The sequence below is a fragment of the Chlamydotis macqueenii genome, chromosome 17 (assembly GCF_036417535.1).
Source record: "Chlamydotis macqueenii isolate bChlMac1 chromosome 17, bChlMac1.mat, whole genome shotgun sequence".
Taxonomy (NCBI): Eukaryota; Metazoa; Chordata; class Aves; order Otidiformes; family Otididae; genus Chlamydotis; species Chlamydotis macqueenii.
This window is the reverse complement of record NC_141572.1, coordinates 10,144,539-10,163,647: the sequence shown is the minus strand read 5'-3', so window position 1 is coordinate 10,163,647 and position 19,109 is coordinate 10,144,539. Positions and strand designations below refer to the sequence as shown.

The 19,109-nt window shown below is 49.3% G+C and overlaps 3 protein-coding genes across 3 annotated transcripts; 1 reads left to right on the top strand and 2 right to left on the bottom strand.

Moving 5' to 3' along the window:
* Positions 1-4,210: 4,210 nt before the first annotated feature.
* TSSK2 (testis specific serine kinase 2) lies at positions 4,211-6,700 on the top strand. Its single transcript, XM_010125515.2, has one exon. It carries the CDS (start codon positions 5,392-5,394, stop codon positions 6,361-6,363), a length of 972 nt encoding a protein of 323 aa, XP_010123817.2. The 5' UTR covers positions 4,211-5,391; the 3' UTR covers positions 6,364-6,700.
* A 252-nt stretch (positions 6,701-6,952) lies between these two features.
* ESS2 (ess-2 spliceosome associated protein) lies at positions 6,953-15,802 on the bottom strand. Its single transcript, XM_086761386.1, has 10 exons — positions 15,599-15,802; positions 15,064-15,232; positions 14,013-14,108; positions 13,241-13,407; positions 11,196-11,313; positions 10,787-10,920; positions 10,533-10,635; positions 9,238-9,347; positions 8,202-8,317; positions 6,953-7,662 (listed from the first exon to the last, which is right to left on the bottom strand). Exons 1-10 carry the CDS (start codon positions 15,743-15,745, stop codon positions 7,377-7,379), a joined length of 1,446 nt encoding a protein of 481 aa, XP_086617512.1. The 5' UTR covers positions 15,746-15,802; the 3' UTR covers positions 6,953-7,376.
* Positions 15,803-16,660: 858 nt separating this feature from the next.
* GSC2 (goosecoid homeobox 2) lies at positions 16,661-18,877 on the bottom strand. The gene is made up of 3 exons (XM_010117408.2): positions 18,577-18,877; positions 17,512-17,759; positions 16,661-16,992 (listed from the first exon to the last, which is right to left on the bottom strand). The coding sequence occupies exons 1-3, from the start codon at positions 18,875-18,877 to the stop codon at positions 16,888-16,890; spliced, it is 654 nt and encodes a 217-aa protein (XP_010115710.2). The 3' UTR covers positions 16,661-16,887.
* Positions 18,878-19,109: the final 232 nt, after the last annotated feature.

Sequence of the window (19,109 nt, the reverse complement as noted above, 5' to 3'; positions counted from 1 at the left end):
CCTTCCTCTGCAGAGAATTCCAGCTTTACAGTAAAACTCTATTCAGAATCAAAGCCAAAACCCAGGAGGCTGCCTGGGAAGTTTTTAATTTTTTTTAATGTTTACAACAAAGTGCTTTTCACTTTTATGCGACAGTGTGAAGTTTTCAAATAAAACATTGACATTCCAATAAGGACCACTTTAACTCAACATTACACACTCCCCGTTCCCCTGTTAATACCAATTACTCGCTATACCCAGCAGCAAACCTCTCCCAGGGGCATTCCCAACAGATACTGATAATTCTGCTCTCACATTGCTTCCGCTTCCCCCCAGCCGCTGCCCAGGCCGGGTACTGGCTGCCGAAATGCAGGCAGGAGGACGGGGGCTTCTGTGGGTTTTCTCAGGCACCCACCGCCTCAGGTCCCATGGGAGCTGTTGCCGTGCTCAGGTCAACAGCATCAGGGAGATGCTTTTTTCCAAAGCTTAAGGTGAAGTTTAATGCAGCAGCAGAAAGTGGTGCCTTCCAAGACCCTGGAGCAGTCTCTCCCCAGAGCTAGGGCAGCAGCAAGCCCAGAGCTGTGAGCCCTGCGGGGCCCCAGGAGAGCGGAATGACGGGGGATGCGTGCTTGGGGACCCGCTGGAGTGCGTCACAAGCTGCAGGAAAGTTGCCCGAAGATTTAGGCCAGAACCCATTTTTCCAGCTCTCGTGCTGCCAAATACTGTCATGATCCGAGTGTCCGTGGGGAGCTGAAGCGTGACAGCTTCCTCCAGCACAAAGCACGAGCGCCAGACGCCCCAGCTTTGTTCCTCCCGAGGGATGCTGTGGGGGGAGGCTGTTCTCAGCCCCGCTTCCAGCAGCCCAACCGCACAGGCTGACCCCAGATTGATCCAGGACATTCCAAGCCCACCCCAGACACCCAGGGCCTGGGCATTAGACCATACATGACAACATATAAATAAACACTCCACGGTGCCTGCACCATGAGAACAGGGCACACGCTGCTTGCCCCTGGCTTCTGTTCAAGGAAAGGCAGACCTCTGCCCAGGGCATGTGGGAGCTGGCACAGCCCAGGCATTCCCACTTTCTTACTAGGAATAATTGTTTCCCTAACCAGCAAGCATGGATCACCCATGCCCAAAAAGCGGCGGAGAAAAGCTGCCATGTCCAGCAGGAGCAGAGGGAAGGGGCTCACTGGGAGGGCAGCCGAGCCCGGCTCTCGCCCCGGTCTGACTCTGTGCTGGGGTCTGCAGCTGGCTGCTGTGGGGCCAGCTGCAGCGAGGTGGGATTGAGGCAACAAATGTAAATATGAGGGAGCAAAAATGGCTCCATCTCCCCCTCTCCTGAGTGATTGGATCCATTACCTTTATTTTTGCAGAGAAATAGCCCAGTCCTCCAAAACAACGAAGTCTCTCCAACCACAGCTTCCCTTCTGAGCTAAACAATCAGAGAAGTAGAAAGCAGCACAGAGCCCCAGCGCTGACTGGAACCGGCTTTTGGCTGGGTGCAAAGCTGCAGCTCCTGCACCATGGCAGCAGTGGCTGCCTCTGCCCCAGGGAAATGCTCTTGGCCCCGAAGGCGAGGTGCACAGGGAAGCAGCTTGGAGCTCGGTTCCTTTGGGACGTCCCGTTGCAGACTCAGCTCCCTGCTGCAGGACACAGCTCACGCGGGCCGCAGGGAATCAGCAAAAAGCAGCTGGAACGCGGCCTCCTGCCCCAATGCAGTGTCCGCACCGCTCCCCCAGCCACTGTGGCCTGGCTGCTTGCTCAAAGCGTGGTGTGGGGCGGTTGTGAGAGTGTCTCTTCTCACCTACCTCACCAAACCCTGTGTTGCTGCTCATCTGCTGCTCAGCATTTTCTCACCTGCGCCCCACAAAGAAAAGAGCAGCAGCCATCTCTGGTGTAAGCTGTGTTTTGCTTCTTTAAGGCATTTGAGCCTGACTTCTCTTGTCTGGGTTACAGCAACTCATCCCTCGTCCTCACTGGCTCTTCACTAACGGTTCTTCAACTTTCTCTCTTAAGAACTACATCCTCCTGTTCCCCAAATCAACCAAAGCCCCCCCTTTCCTGTCTACTTATAAGAACAAGAATCCCTTGCTGTCCCTCATCTTCTTTCCCGCATGGAGCAAGGAGCCAAGCCCCAAACAGCACATGCAAGCATCCACAGGCTCTGCCCGTGATGATGTTACAGCCCCACGGCGCACCACACGGCCTCAGGTCTGCTGGGGCTCCCACGATTTCCTGCAAGCAGCCGATAATCCACCACAGCCAGCCCCACCACCCCGGAGAGCCCCGCCGCCACTCACCACCAACCGCCTCTGCAGCATTAGGAGAGCTCCAGGTGCTATTTCGGCTGAGGGAGGAAGTGGGCTTGGGCCTTGCGTATAGGAAAATGCAAATATACAGGAATAGCAAAAGGAAAAGAACTCTATGAAAAATGAGAGGGGAAAACAAAATTAAAATCACAAGTCATCAGAACCAAGATGGTTTTTCACAGTGGATTTTTCCCTGTAAGGCACATTATCTGCTAGTGCTACAGCAGCAAAAATATCTGGCAACAAAGAGTTTACTGATTCCCTAATTACAGAAATCAGGGGCTGAACTGCAGCAGGAAGCAGAGACCAGACATTACAGCAGGCGTTACAGGAATAGCCCATCTGAAGAGCACTACATCCCCTTCAAGAGATCCAGTTTTATAGCATTTCATTGAAAATAAATTACATCCCCAGCAAACACGTGAAGGCCCTTCAGTTTGGCAGAATCGAGACTGATTTTAGTAGGGCTGTCTAGGTTAATTCACTCGAGGGCAAACACAAAACCAACATCGTCCCACAGGATATTTAATGCAATCTGCCTTTAAGCATGAATTGCACAACATGGAACTAATAATTCTCAGACATCATATTCCTCGCTCTGTTATTCCAGCTACACCTCAGTTTGAGCACACCCAGTTTGAAATGTCGTGGAAGACACATGCCCCATCCCGTTCCCAACCCATCCACTGTGTAGACCCCATCCACGGTCCCTCAAACACTTCCCAGCCTTTACGTGCATCCCACGCCTAGAAGAGAGAGCTCCCACACCCAGTGAATGGGTAGGCATCATCTAACAAGATGGAGATCAGCCACCGGGCTTGAGGCACGCACGCTGATCACAGCCTGCTTCCGCACGCCCAGCCCACATCCCAACTTCTCTCCATGTTCCCATGCTTGTTCTTCTCTACTCCTTCCCTTTCTCTAACCCTCATCTTCTCCCAAAATAACCCTCCTCTAATTACTTTTCCTGTAGGTCCCAATCTTGCTACATCTGTAGCCAAATTTGATGTTTCTGATACCTCTCACTGGATCACCTCCATCTCACCAGGGTCCACACCCCAGGTGGTCCCTGTGCTCCTCTTCTACCATCTGTGAAGCTCAGTCATTTCCCCCGGGTGCTCTCTGTAGCGGTCCAGCACCTACCTGGCACCTGCTGCATCCGGCCAGCTCTCGTGTCACGTCTGCTTCTTTCTCCTGGTCTGTTCAGTGGCCCAAACCGCAGGCCGGGGCCTGACCACCTGCCTGTGTACCCCAGCAGAGAGGTCCTACTTTTCATGGAGATAAGCTGATAGTGTGATTTTAAAATTTTAAGATTACCCAAGAACTTGATTGATATTTAGCCAGTTCAGTCCATAAAGAACATCTCTGGAAGCACAGAAACATTAGTAAACGGATTCCCTTCACATTCATTCATGAGTACCTGAGAATAATTTTTTTTGCTTAAAGAACAAGCTTAGCCTCAATTATTTCTGAAATAAAAATAAGCAAAAATTACTGATTTCTTGCAGTCATGATTCCAAGCAATGCCATGTCGATCAACTGATTATTACAAGGTGCACTATAAAAACCTGAGTCCCTTGGAAGGGTTTTTCACAGTCAGGGACACGAGTTTTGGAAGTGTCAGTGGAAACCGTGCAAGAGGAAGCTCTCTGCCAAGACAAACACAGCATCAAACACCCCAGACCTTACAGAAGGCTGCAGGCACTGCTCAAAGAGCTGCATAAGATTTTCCGTGGATGTTCCTTCAGTAAAACATCACCTGATTATAGCAAATATCAAGACTGCCAAGGGTTACACAGGCTGTCTTGTACTCAGGCGTGGTGCAAGTGTACACATGTGGCTACGCCTGCTCCCTGCTAGAAGGTGCTCAGTGGTGTGGTTCCCTAGCTCCCTGCTAGAAGGTGCTCAGATCCAGGCTGGATCACACCACACAAGTGCTCATCCCACACTCAAAGGTCAGCTCACTCTGGAGCAACCACAGCTCTGAGTGCACACTATGTGTGGTTAAAACTGCTCTTCATGTTTTCTGGCTAATTACAAAAATGAGCCACAAGTTTCAAAGAACAGGAGGAAAAAACCAAAAGCCCCAGTGTGGTTGTCAGAAGTACCACTTCTGTTCTTCAGAACGACATGGTCATCCATGCTGGTGGAGGAAGTAAGATTGTCCCTAGCCCCTGTGTTTTGATCATCAAGTCTTTGGAGTCACACACATAGCAGCTGTAAAAACAAATTTGAAAAAGCTGAAATCAACACAAAGCAAAAAGCCTCAGAGGCTGATTACTGTGAAGCAATCAACATGCAGAACAGTAATCCTGAGTGCCCTTCTGAGGAAGGTGTCAGTGTGAGCCTTTCTCAAAAACACCAGAAGCTGGATATCAAAACATAACTTCCCCACTGAGTAAAGGTTTAAGAAAAAGCCAGCTGCAAAGCCCACAAACGCAGCCAGTCATCAGAGCTACAAAATGGAGGGGCTGGATGAACAACAAGGAAATTAACTTAAGAGAGGCCACCTCCTTCCCCTAACAAGCCCATGAGAAAAAAAAACCCCAGTTCTTGAACATAGCCCCTGTGAAGACAAGAAAAGCAGCATCCCATCCCTTTTGAGGAAATCTGGCTGATGAGGAGCAAGGGCACCGTGTGCCAGAAGCAAGCCGATGTGGGGTTTGAAACATCATTCGAGACATACAAAAAGACAACAGACAAAATTTCACCTGACTGACATGTGAATAAATACAAAAAGACTTCGGTACATTTTAGGAAAGAAAAAGATTTAAGCTACTTGCATCCTGTTAGCAAAATTAAATATAAAGATAATTTTATGAAAAAGGCAGAGCACAACCAATATTTCTCAGCAATTTGATGTTAAGTTTTGCCCTGGATGACGTCATCCAGTAGCTTTAGAAAAGGACTGAAAGGTCCTTCCAAGTGCTCCGCGGAGGGACAGCCTATGACATCACAAAGCAGCCAGAGCTGGAGTGCACACCCACCCACGGCACCAGCTCCCCGGGCAGCCACCATGACGCATAGCAACACCACCTGCCACCACGCATGATGCACACCAACACCAACTCACGCAGCTCTCTCCAGCTCTCCCACCATGGACGATACTGTGGTGCTTAGAAAGAAAGGCTACACCCTGAACAACACGCTAGGAGAAGGCTCTTACGGCAAAGTGAAATCTGCCTACTGTGAACGGCTGAAATGCAACGTGGCCATCAAGATAATCGACAAGAGTAAAACTCCTCAGGAATTCCTGGAAAGATTTCTCCCCAGGGAAATAGAGGCTTTGAGATGCTTGCACCACCCCTCAATCATCAAAATCTATGAAATTTTTGAGATATCAGCTGGGAAAGTGTACATCGTGACGGAGTTGGGGGAAAAGGGAGACCTCCTGGACTACATCAAGATCACGGGAGCTATGAAAGAAGACATGGCTCGTGTGAAGTTTCAGCAGTTGGCTTCTGCCATCAAGTACTGCCATGACTTGGGCTTCGTTCACAGGGACCTGAAATGTGAGAATATCCTTCTTGATGGAGACCTCAACATCAAGCTGTCAGACTTTGGCTTTTCCAAATTCTTGTCTCAGGATGAAAACGGAAGAACTATTCTCAGCAAAACCTTCTGTGGGTCTCCTGCGTACGCAGCCCCTGAAGTGCTACAGGGCATTCCTTGTGACCCCAGGATTTCTGACATATGGAGCCTGGGTGTCATCCTGTACACAATGGTCTATGCTTTAATGCCATTTGATGATTCCAATGTCAAGAGAATGATCCGTATTCAGAAACAACACAAAATTCCCTTCCCCAACTCAAAACACCTGACTGCAGAGTGCAAGGACCTCATCTGCCACTTGCTCCAGCCCAATGTGTCTCAGAGGTTGTGCATAGATGAAGTTTTGAAACACTCATGGTTGCAGACTCCAAATTCCACAACCCCTTCCCCCCCGCCAGCTGCAGAAGAGGGTGAGTGTTCCCAAAACCTGTGTGAAGAAAAGCCTGAGCACAAGCAGCAAGCCAAATCCCAGTCTGCAGAAGGGGAAGGAGAGGAGAACGAAATGGGATCCTCTTAAGAATGGCTGGTTCTAACACCACCACAAAGTCGGTCTAACTTGTGAACTCCTGGTTCTCAACTTCACCTTCTCTGGATCCTGTCAGCAGTTCTCATCTTTCACTTTGCAAAGTACAGCAACAGAAGACACGCTACATCTGCTGAGGTAAATGAACAGCTTCACACCTTTACTCTCAAAAGACCCGTCTCTGATATGATTTGTGGGGATGAGAAGCTACTGTCAAAACAAATTGGGAAGTTCCTTTCAGTGCTGCTGACACTTAACAGCTCTTACACTCGCACTTCTCAAGTTCCTGACTAGACCAGCTGCAGAATTCACACGTGCATCAACCACATTTTGGATTCAGTTAAGTAAGAGCGCAGGTGATTAGGAAGTGTGAACTGATGTCGGAAGCTGTATGCACACTGTTTTCATAACGTACCAACTATCTTGACAGGCCCGCTGCACGTTCCAAGAGCATCAGTTTAAACTCCACTTTTAATTAAAGAGAAGCCCTGTAAAATTCTGAGTCATGTCTCAATATATCCATGGTTGTATCCGCTCTTCTGCAAAGTACAAAACCAAAGAAGTTCAACAAGCTAGAAAAAAGTTCAGTTCAACCTTTTAGGAAGGCTTACCACATTTTATAAATAGACATATCTGTACAGAAACGTATTTAAATGCATGGCCATCTTAAAAAGAGAAATACATCTTTAAAAAATTATCGCCATTTTCCAAGAGTCCAGATTCTTCTCTGCCATTGCAGGAAGTATCCCTTTGCTTACAGCAGCCCTGTGCATCCCACCCATGCAGTTCAAAGAGAAGTGACACCACAGCAGGAGATACTCTGCTTCAAAAAAGGACATCATAGGCTATTTTAGCTATGTAGTCTAGAGTAGCGTTGGTCCCACATCTTGCAGTCGCTGGATTCCACTCTGCCAGCTGTATCTAGACACCCCAATGGCTCACAACATCCAGTTTGCAGACAGCTGAGCACAGCCAGTTCACTATCCCCTTGCTGGTGACTGGAATATTCAGAGGGAATCAGAGGTCTTCCTTCTTTTAGGAAGCTGCAGTAAATTATCTGTGATCGATGTAGAATCCTGAGACACGGGCGTCTGAGATACTGTCCTAGATTGTGGGGTGTTTGTGGGTGTACGAGGCCCACCTGCTGGGGTCTTGTAACCAGGAGTTCCTGTGTGGGCTGGGGAAGGAGTATAGCTGGCTCGCAGGGCTTTGTCGGTATATTTACTCGCCGTCCTGTTTACTAGTCTTTGCAAAGCTGGTGACATTGCTGGGCTTAGTCCTTTCGGAGTAAGGCTGGAATAGAATAAACAGTTTTAAAAGATTTTACAGTAAAAATCTGCCACATATCAGGAAGAGTATCAATGCTTCCACAGGTAAGCTTGGTGTCCACTCGCCCCACAGACCAGACCCACTGGCTGCAGGTAAACGTAGCCTGTCTCTCTAAAGAGACAAGTGACAGAGAATCCTCCTACATCCCGCCCAAACCAGGGTGGCACTGCCTGCCTTTTCCTTTGAACCTGTTCTCTCATTCCCATGACCCAGTCAAGCACGCCTTCCCATGTCTCCTCTTTGCAACAAGGCAAAACACCGACCAGATGCGTTGCTGGGTGGTTGTAGGGCACAACAGTAATGCTGACAAGAGGGAGTACCAGTGAGAGCCACCAGCCACCTTCCCTCAGGAATTAAGTTTTTTAGCTTCCAAAAACTCTTAGTTTGACTGTACCTCTTCCTGCTGCCAGCACTCTTATCATTCCTCCCTTCCTACATATGTTGATTTAAATCTCATCAGCAAACACCCATCTCCAGTTCCGCTGTCAGAACAGAAGTCTCACCTGGCCAAGTTTTCTGTCACTTTTCGAAGAGCCTCCTGCTTCTTTGCTCGGTTTTTAGCTGCCACTTCATTGGCCATCTTGAGTCCTAACCGCTCACGGCGCCCAGGGTCCAGGATCTATAAATGCATCACACAGTTTACTCACCACGGCACTCTTATGAGTGCTGCAAAAATGAGACAAAGCACCTTCACAGCTGGATTCCAGCCTATAGGGATCTAAACCGGGGAGAAGCGGGGTCAGTACACACCTCTCTGCTGCTATATAAAAGCCAGAGAGGACACAGAGAGACCTTCAACCTGCCTTAGCAAGTAACAAAAATGGTAAAACCAGTTCAGTCAAGGAAGCAGCCATTACTTCTGGCATTTCCTCATGCTGTCTCTCCTAGAAAAACAATGTCACCTGTGTCATGCCTAGTCTGGCCTGTGGCCAGCCAGCTCTCAGGCAAACACAGACATTGCTAAACAGGAGAACCAGTCCCAGAGCTTCAGAGTCTGACAAAACAGAGGCACATAGAGCAAATTACACCTTTCTTAAACTAAGAGTCTCAAGACAGCTCACATTCAATGACACCAGCAGGAGACAGGTGGCATGCTGGGTCAGGTGCACTAGCAAAGCCAGAGTGCCTTTTCTACTCTCAAGTGATACAGCTGCCTCAGGCTGTGACAGCCAGAAGATCAAGGCAGAGGAAAATCCTACAATTTCTACCCATTCATACATTAAAATAAGAAATCAGGACTCTTTTCAGCTTTCTCTGAAAGCTTCTTTGTCTGGGCCCATCATCAAATATCAAGCCTCACTCTCCTACCAACAGTGTGTGTTCCACCTCGGGTATCTCCACCAAGCAGCTTTCAAGTGGAGCCATGTCCACCTCCACCCTCCAAGCAGAACCTAGATTATTAGTCTCCAGGACTCTCTGGAACACAGCCCAGAGAGACGTCACGCTCGCACAACAACGTTAACCTATTAGTTACTCATTTGCCTTTACCTTCTTAGTCCTTCCCCCCAAATAGACATGCTGACTCCTGACATGAAATACCTTGAAGGCTGGCCCAGGTGTTCTGTCCACATACGGCGTTTCTGACCCTTCTAGGCGCAAAGGGGTGCTTTCGATTTCACCCCATGTCATAAAAGGAGACTCATTCACACCTAAAAACAAATTTTAAAAATCACGCTCATGCAAGGCATTTGATTATTCATTCACCACAAAAAAAAATCCAGAAAATTATTAAATGCAGCAAATTCATCAACACAGAAAGGAGCCCCTCCACTGCAGAGGAAACCACAGCCCACGCTGAATAGTAACATGTGGTTCCCATTAAAAGGGCACAACCTTAACCTCACAGGATTGCCTGTGGCTGCGTCACCCTCCAGGTCACAACAGCCAAGCACTGTCCTTTCCATGTGTTTATTTTTCCATTTGGTGAGCTTTTTCTTAGTGAAAGCTTTTCCAGCTACAACTGCAGAACAGATTCTAAGAGCCCAATTAAGTCACTGACTAGAAAATCCTGCTCTCCAGCGTTTGGAAAAGACATTTACAACGGATAAAGGGGGAGTGCTCCAAGTGCCACCTTCAGGCTTTCTGGAGGAAAAGTCTCAGTATGTTCCCCTTTTAGCACAGTAATAAAAGGCAGGGAAACATAATGGCTGGTGAAGAACAGCTGAAAACTCAGATACCACATTTCAATGGGAAGAAAAATAATCAGTTTGTTCTAACTGAAAGTATCCTGCAGCTAACAAATATGAACAAAAGGAATCTATAATAGACAAGTGTATTCAGACAAAGAAAGAACCTAGAAAGCAGCAGACCTGGAGGAAAACAGTAGCTTAGACTGTGAAGGAAGTGAGATATGGCACATTCCTACGAGCCAGGCTGAACCATCAAACTACCGGACACACTGAGAAAAATGCTCCTCGTTTTGAAAAATGAGCACCTGAACTTGTTGAAGGTTAAGGTTCATGAACTGTTTGAATTCTTATCTTTAAGGTCTAGAGAAGCATACCCATGGAAAAAACAAGCAGTCACAGCACCCCACTTGCCTAAGGCGGCTCATCGCTCTCTAGATGATTCCTAAGCAATGGCACGGCAGCTTGCTCAGAGCCTCTCGGGTACAGTGTGACTTCTCTGGCCAGTGTATCGGGCTAGGATTTAAGCACTGCATCGAGCTGGCACACACTGTACACAAGAAAGCCACCGGCTCACGGGACATATACAGACAGAAGGCTTACCTCCTTGCCTAAACCAACAATGACATCCCAGTGCTGAACAAACAGAACATCAAAATAAATGCAGTAGCAGTCCTCTTACATCAGAAAAGATGAGAGAACTCTTACCAGGGGCAGGAGAGGGGGTAGCCACAAATCCATATCCATTCACTTTTGGAGACTCTTGGGGTATCAGTTCTTTCCCATCCGGTCCCACTTTGCCCTGTTTGTACTGAAACAAAAAAAAAAAAAAAACCAATGCCATTCACGTGGAGAAAGGTGTGAGTCGGCTGTATTGAGCACACACACGGTTCTCCTGGTTAATGAACAACATCAGAGGGCAGAGCCTAACAAGGTTTTAGTCAGAAGTAAAATTATCTAACCTGGGCATTGAGGGCTGCAGCTTGCTGGAGCTGTGATTTGCTCACAGCTTGGCTAAATGGGTCCTTCACAAAACGTGTATTTCGATGGACAACTTCCCTAGGCTTCTTAAATACATCTTCCTCATCAGACACACCTTGAAAAGCAAAATATTTTTTAAGAAAGGGCTCAGGTAACACTAGGTAGTGTGCTCTAAAGCTCCCAAACAACATGGCACTTGTCATATATTCCTAACAAAAAAAAAAAAAAACCACAAACTTTCTTAAACATCTTTACATATCGGAGCTTCACAGAAGAAAAAGTCCAGTGTTATCAGTCAGCTGTTCAGTCATCTATAGAAGTGCTGTAAGCACTGGTTGGAGTCAACCCACCTAGAACCAATGCCTCTTCTGAGAAACCTGTGCGTCTTACCTGTCGGATAATACATCAGGGTGTTTCGAGCCGTGTACTCCCAGGTCTCCAGTCCAGCTTTCACATTCTCCAGAGCTTGCTGCTCTGCTGAAGGAAGTGCCAGGTTCTCATTTTGTCGCTGAAAGCATGATGAAAAAAAAAAAAATAATAATAATAAATCAAGTCTGAAACAGACTCCTGCAATCTTTTAATCAGGCAAACACAACTTGAAGAGCTCGCTCACGAGCTCAGCTGCCCTAGCACACTTTGCATCTGGCACGGCACAAGTACTCTCTCTCTGGCAAGTGGCATTTGAGAAACCATCCTGTTCCCAGGTGAGCCTGCAAACAACAACTCCATATGAAGCTCTCGTATAAAAATCAAGTGAGAACTAAGGAATTAACTTCTCAGAAGGATTATGTTTATGACTTTGTTTATTACATCTTGTGACAACACTTGTGAAGGCTCAAACTTTTTCTGTTTTTTTTCTGTCTACTAATCAAAACTCAAAACCAGCGTTCATTGTTGAATAAGGGAAGTGCAATAGGTGGCACATATCTAATATAAAGGCAGTCTACAAGGCTTTGGCATGGAATATTTGTACAATCCTAGTCTCATGCAAACTGTATTAGCCGAGGTAAGCAGTAACAAAAGAACAGACACTTCTTCAATACTTAGTCAGAGTTTTCAAACGTTTTGATAGGCAGTACAGGTATGGAAGCATTTGACACATTCACACCATTACTTATGTGCTGTTACCAGTATACTAGCGTCGCTGATACTAAAAAAGAAACTAATAGAATTCAGTAAGCCACCAGTAAGTTACTCTGTTTTAAAATTCTCACCCTAATTAAACTAAACAGTTACTGTCAGAAGCTATATATTAAAGACATCAACTGATGTTGTCTTTTCATAGGCATCGTCCATACATTTACATAGCAATATTACCACTGAGTACGTTAAACGAGGCATAGCGGAGTTGTCTGCTACACAAACAGGCACGCTATGCAAGGAAATGCCAGGTCTGAACAGAGTGCTGACTGACAGGAAGACACGCAACAGCGGCACAAGACCGGCTCCGACAACTTCACCTTGACCCGAAACAACCCCTGTGCTTTGGGGATGTTCTCCTGCTGCCTGCCTTTTAATTCTGGATGGAAGCACTCGAGTAAAGAAAATGCACAAGGAGCCACAGAGGGCATTACTATTGTAACAGACCCTGAGGGTTTACATTAGCTGTGACGAAAACATAACAGTCACTCACAACAGCAGCACTAAACATTGATGTATCAGTGCCAAACTTCATTAGAAGGCACTGCAGCTCACATCCATCACTGACACATCTGGCAACAGTACCAGCTGCTCACTGCTGATGGAGAAAGATTGACACGGCAGCGCCAGAACAGCTCCTGAACCTCCCAGGAAGCTAGCTGAGGAAGGCAGCACAGCCAGCCACACCGTGTACAGTGCTTTACTTCGGCAGCTGAATGGACTATTACTGATAACAGAAAGAGAAAACTGAAACAAGGAAAACAATCTAACTGCAAGTAATAAAAGGATGACAGACAAACAACGGGAACTGTTCTCAGCTGCCCTCCTTGGTATTGCTGCTTATGGAAGAGACTGTCAAGAATAGCAACACTTCCACTTAGTGCAACGCTTCACAGTCTGAAAGCTTTGGGAAGAGACAGATTCTCAGTGACTACGTCAACACTGTTCTTGTGTTTTAGAGGGGGAAGAAGCAGGACTGCAAAAGGAAGCAATGAGCCGTCACAGGACCCAGGAAACTCAAGCTTAGCTCAGATTTAGATGTGATCAACCCATGCACTACTATATTCAAAAGCAAGACCCTTCTATTCTTATTCAATAATACGAGTAGTTCAACAGTCTAAGGCAATAGCGCCATGCTCGGAGTCAACTAATTTCCATCCATATTTATAGCAGGATTCAAAAACAGAAAGTAGGATGATATTCTAAGTAATCAAACAAGACAGAAATACAGTAAAACGGTATTTCCCTGTTGTGTCACTTCAGGAGAGCAGAGGTACAGCCGAGCCATTCCCTACCTGGGCATATTCCTCTTCTGCACGGTACAGCCAAGCATGCTTGACTTTCTCCTTTTCTTTGGCCACTTCCATGATCTGCTCAAATGAAGCATTATCTTCACTCGTGTGTTTTGCTAAGAAGCTGTCCAGACTGGGAAGTGCATCTTTATCACCTTTTTCTGCTTCTCCTAACAAGAGGAGGGAAGAAGCCTGAGAAAGGTTAACATCTCCCTTCTATGAGAGAGCTATACGTAACTCTTAATCCCCTCTGACAGTGAGCCTTTTATGGACCCACTAATAATTAACATGAAGCCTAGTGAAAAAAATACATATACAGAGTGGTACAAAAATAAATCATTTTTGGAAGACATATAATCAACTTTCACATAAAACCTTTTATGGCATTTATAGCTATTTGTGTTAAAGGGAAATTGCACAACTGGCCAGCTGCTGGCAGACATTTTTAACTCACTATATAAATAGCTGTGCCCCTACAGTCTTTGCTTACTTACAGAATTACATTCAGAGGGCAAGGAAAAGTTTACTGACTTCAAAGAGATAACTGAGTTAAGAATTTACACAGTCATAAGGGGACCCATAATTGAGCATTCACACACAGGATGTAAAATATTGCATCCAGTTCAACTTCAGAGTGATCATTTTCACCTACTGGGTGGTTAAAGGAAACTGCTTAAACATCCGCTAAGTACCCAAAGCCCTTACAGGGGACAGAGCTCACAAATGCACTTTCCTGCTGCTGAGGAACTCAGCTAGAGAAACATGGTTCTCCTACCTTCCTCTGTAGCTTTGACACCAGCTTTGGATTTATTCCCCAGTGGAAGACCACCTGGATGCACTTCTGGGGTTTCAAACGTGGCTGGAGTAACATCTGTGACAGGAAAAAAAAAAGCTCACGTGGTTACTAGAGCATGGAACAGGACACTTGCTGTGACATCTTCCACCACAGCAAGGGTCATGTGCCAAACAAGTCATAGAAGACATATTAGAGAAGAATTTAACTTAAAAGCTGTGAAAATGTTCCAAAATATTTCCTTCAATTCTGTCCCAATGACTGAATATGATTTTGCTCTCATCTAAGACATGATTTTTCTCCTGCTGGGAAAAATTCACAGGAGAGCCACAGCTCAGTACATTTGCCACCCTATCTACAGCTTTAACCAACAGAAGGAAGCAGCAGCATAACGATCCTAACCAAGGCCAGTGCCAGCCCCTGCAGCAGGGGAGGAAGGAAAATCACTTGGTTACACATGCCCTTTGCCACAAGAAAGCGACTTACCCAAACCCCACCACGAGAGCTCAGCCAGGGACTGGGCTTTAATATAAGAAACACCTGAACTTGAAGGGAAAGCAAACGTACAACAGGGTATTGGGTGCCTGCTAAGCAAACCTCAGATAACCATGAGCTTCCAACACCTTCTGTCCCCAATATATGAAAGTCTTACACATCTGTAGATGCAACAAGAACACCTAAAACTATGATAAGGATTCAAAACATACCTTAGAGTTTCTGACAGTATAATACTGCACATTAGAGCATGTAACATGCCCCAGGGAGCAGGAACTTGGCAAAGTGTGCCTATGAGGAATGGTTATTCAACAGCTGTTTTTCCAAAACCATTCCCTCAAGAAGAAATTATTAGACACCATCAAAGAGAAATTCACCATCAGCCATCAGATACTGGTTACTGGCCAATCCGGTATACTAATTCCCATGCAATGCCAGTCTTGATTCTTTAAGATAAGCACTGCCTGCACAAAGTTAGATAAACCAGAGCAGTAATAATAGATATAAAACCCTTAAGCCCCAGTGAGCCAGTTCTTACAGGGTGCAGGCGTGTCCCTCGATGATTTACCCAACGAGGATCCAAATTTGATAGCAATTTGTCTCATTTTTTCCAAGTCACCGTTCTCTTCAGCCTCCAGATATTCCTTCTGCGCTCGCAGCTTCTCCACGTCGGGAAAGAAGTCTCGCTGAATGATATTCTCTAAACTCTACAAACAGAGAGACAAATGCAAGGCCTCGCTGGGACATCTCGGGATGCCGCAGCAGCTCGGTGGCCGCCGCGCATGGCCCACGGGCAGCCCACGGGCGGGACGGGCGGCCCACGGGCGCTTCAAGCCGAGGCTGGGCCGGTGGTCGCCGCAGGAGCGCAAGGGGCGGCTCCGGAGCTGCCCCGCAGCTGGGATTACACCGGACAGACCCCAGCCGGGGCCGCTCGGCCCATGAGCCAGGAGTGCGGGGCCTGCCGGGCTCCCACGAGGCCCGCCGGGCTCTGTCCCCGTTCTCCCTGCCCAGGCCCAGGCCCAGGCCCAGGCCCAGGCCCAGGCCCAGGCCCAGGCCCAGGCCCGCCGGCCTACCTCGATGTAGGCCTCCTCATCCAGGATCTTCTTCGGGCGCTTCGAGGCCGGCGGGGTCACCTCCTTCCCCGCCACCAGGGCAGTGCCCGCCGGGGCAGCGGGCACCAAGGCGCCGGAGGAAGCTGCTGGAACCGCCGCCGCCTCCATGGCGCCGGGGGCCCGGCGACCGCTCGGCGCCCTGACCCTCCTCAGCCACCGTCGCGAACGCGACCGGCCGTGACGTCACGCCGCCGCGCCACGGGGAGCCGCAACGTCCCGGAGCCACCGCCCCGCCCGGGAGAAACGCACGGAGCCGTGCCCCCCGCGGCGGCCAGCGCGCCCCCTGCTGGCCGGGAGGACCCGCCCGCTCCCTCACCGTGACAGCGGCCGGACCTCGGCCCGGGGTAGGGGGGGGGCGGCGGCCGGAGTGGCTGGGCTCTGCCGCCGGGAGACCGGGACGCGGCTTGGGGGCAGCCGCGGGGGCCGCAGCCTGGCCCTGCCGTGCGGGCCGGGGCTCGTCGGGTCTCCCCTCCCCGGCCGCCCGGGTGTGGAGGGCTGTGGGCGGCCTCCCCGTGGCCGTGGGGCCGGCGAAGGCCGTGCAGGGAGCAGGGCCCGCAGGGAGGGGCGGCCAGGGCCCCCCGCGGCACGTAGGGAGGTGACAGTTCTATTTCTCTGGCTGTTTTACGGGACGCGGTTTCCCTTTGGCCCTGCCAGGCACACGGACACCGCCCGCGCTGGCAGGAACCGGCGCGGGCTGGGCGCGGAGGCGAGCGGAGCCCTCGCTGTGCCAGCCCCTCTCGCCACAACGGCTGGATCACCTCTGCCACGGGCTGAGGGAGGAATCTGTGTTTCTTTGTCGAGGAACAAATCGCCAAAAGCCACTCGAGATGCCACTGAGGTGCTGAAAGCAGGAAACATTCATTTGCAGGGTATTTTGCAGATCTACAGTAGTAAAACAAGCACAAACACTGCCTGCACAGAGCAGGGACAAGAAGGGGTCTCCCCTTCTGTTGAAGCACACACATTTAACACTGGCACAGCTCTGTCCCCTGCGCGGGCGTTTGGCAGTGGTTTTTGCTTAAGCATCTGAGGGTCATGCCTGGTGAGTTGTTTGCCACGTGAACTGGGTTTGGAAGAGGAACCGGGATGTGAGAGTGCCGTGTCTGCTTTTACCTGTCCTTCTCCTCTGGGAATCACAGAGATTGCCTTTTGCTTCGTTGTTCCCCCTCAGGTTACCCCCCTACAGAACCTGTCTGCTACGGGAAATGGATGCTCTTGGCGTTCATCTGCTGAGATGCAGCCTGCGACCACTAACAGCTCTCCTCAGAGGGCTTCTTGGTGCCTTGAAGGATCAGCGCTGAAGCAGACGCCCTCTTCTGATGCCGCCACTTGGCCCGCCGGTTTTTAAACCAAACCTAGAAAGTGCAAAACAAGAAAAGAAGAACTTTTGCATTTTACATGTTAATTGGAGAGGGGCAGGCATTTACACTCCTGTACTGTACAGCGTAAGCTTTAGGGTACTGCAATACATTTCCCCGTATAGAAGTTTGATACAAAAATTAATCAATCCCTCCCTTGCAGTCCTGCTCAGATACATGTAAGGGGCACAAGAGAGCTGGAACTCCCCCCATGGCACGTTCAGCAGTCACACAGATCCCATAAATAAGGAATATACACTTGGGTGCAGGGGATGAACAGGTTTATGTGAAGAGAGAGGGAGCGCGTGAGTTTACGAGACCAGATAGCAGAACAAATCAGCCCAGCATGATCTTCTGTTGCTTGCCAAACCTAAGCTGTGTTTTATGGAATACCCAAGAATGGTTTATAAAATGAGGCCTTGGGTCTGCAGCTCCCAAAAAAGCGAGTGCAATGCCCCGGTCTGTGTTCTTGGGGGGCTGCAGCAAACAGCACCTGACCCAGCGGCAGGATCTCACCTCTACCCTCTCCTCCTTCAAGTGAATGCGATTTGCCAGGTGCTCACGAGTTATGACATCCGGGTACTGGTTCTGATGGAAAAGCGTCTCCAGGGCCTGCAACTGGTCCTCCGTGAATATGGTACGATGCCGGCGCGTCCGGCGCTGGATCTGGTGGAAAGTCTGCAGCTCGCTTGGGTTCCCCTGGGGACCCTTACAGACCCTGACCGCCGAGTGGAAGAGCTGCATGGGCCAGGGGAACCGGGCATCTGCAAGGGGAGAGGTACAGTATGGGTTGTATTGCAGCATACAGAGGTGCAGCACTGGGGGTGAGGAGCTGAAACACGGATCTTGCTCAAAGCACTTCGGGCACAAGTTGCATCCGCGCACGTGGCTTGGAAGGAGATAGCTGGCCGGCTGGCGTGGGTGATGAGCTGCATGATCACTGCGTCAGCGAGCGAAGGGCTTAGGGCATCCCTTGGGGAGAAGTGTGCAGGCAGAGAGGACTGGTTGGGTTTTCCTTGGTTTACTTATGGCCAGCTCCAGAAAGTGGCTGGAAACTCACAGCCCAGCTAGGAGCTGTGTTTCAGTCCTGACAAGGGGGATTTCTGAACTTCAGGATGCTCTCAAACTGCATTTTTAAGGGTTTGCTACTTTTTTTTTTCTTTTCCCCTAGATGCAGTAATTTTGCTAGATGTAGCCAAAACCTCTCTTCCTTACAGGACAAGTGAGGTTCCCCAGGACTGCTGTTGTTAGGAGCACAGGCACAGCTCTGAGCTTTGGTAGCATGGCCACAGGACCCCACATGCCACAGAGAACTTCCACGTCTAGAGGAATCATCCTCTCCAAGTGTTTTACACTAAACCAGTAATATCCAGTAATAGGTAGCACCTGCTGCCTTTAACACCCTGGTAGCACTGCGGGTAAAAGCGCCTGCTCTTGGGAGCTGTGCTGAGAACGGAGCTCAGAACGCTGGAGCTGGGGCCTGAGATCACTGTGGGGGCAGGCCAGGTGCTATATCGTCCCTCAATGCCCAGGGTTTCCCCTCCACGAGCCCTGCGCCGTGACCCAAACCCCAACACTCACCCAGCCAACTCGGCGAGTCCTGCAGGGCACGGGCGCTCGTGTGAGAGCAGCAGCAGCAGGTACAACCTGCCCCTTCCAGCTCTTCCTCCTCCTCCTCCTCCTCCTCCTGCAGGGAGCTGGCCGGGGTGGCCTCCAGCTCACACAGCCCCTTGGGCGCGCAGTCCAAGATGCCCCGGAGGCACAGCGGGACCAGGACCTGGGGGCTCTTCTCTGCCGGGCTGGAGAGGATGTCCTCGATGCTGAACGAACGTGGCTTCTTGAGGCCTCTCCGGCCGGCGTCAGATGCTGGCTCTGAAGACATCCTCTGCCGGCAGCAGCGGCTGCGCGAACGGGCAGCTCAGCTGGAGTGGGGTTTGCTCTCTGTGCGCTAACTCCAGAGTTGGGTCTTGCAAGGAAAAAGACAGCTTACGTAGCTTTTAAAATGGACCGGCGAAGCCATCCGGAATCACCGCTTTGTCTTGGCGTTTCAGGTGACCGTCATTCTCACAGCCAAGTTTTTATTTTATACACACACACACTTTTCCTCCTTCCAA

Coding starts and splice junctions, on each gene's coding strand:
- ESS2 (XM_086761386.1), bottom strand. CDS start 15,745: ATGGAGGCGGCGGCGGTTCCAGCAGCTTCCTCCGGCGCCTTGGTGCCC. Junction 13,408..14,012: donor TGTCAAAGCTACAGAGGAAG/GTAGGAGAACCA, acceptor TCCTCTTGTTAG/GAGAAGCAGAAAAAGGTGAT. Junction 11,314..13,240: donor CAGAAGAGGAATATGCCCAG/GTAGGGAATGGC, acceptor TCATGCTTTCAG/CGACAAAATGAGAACCTGGC.
- GSC2 (XM_010117408.2), bottom strand. CDS start 18,877: ATGTCTTCAGAGCCAGCATCTGACGCCGGCCGGAGAGGCCTCAAGAAG. Junction 17,760..18,576: donor GGACTCGCCGAGTTGGCTGG/GTGAGTGTTGGG, acceptor CTCCCCTTGCAG/ATGCCCGGTTCCCCTGGCCC. Junction 16,993..17,511: donor TGAAGGAGGAGAGGGTAGAG/GTGAGATCCTGC, acceptor TGCACTTTCTAG/GTTTGGTTTAAAAACCGGCG.
- TSSK2 (XM_010125515.2), top strand. CDS start 5,392: ATGGACGATACTGTGGTGCTTAGAAAGAAAGGCTACACCCTGAACAAC.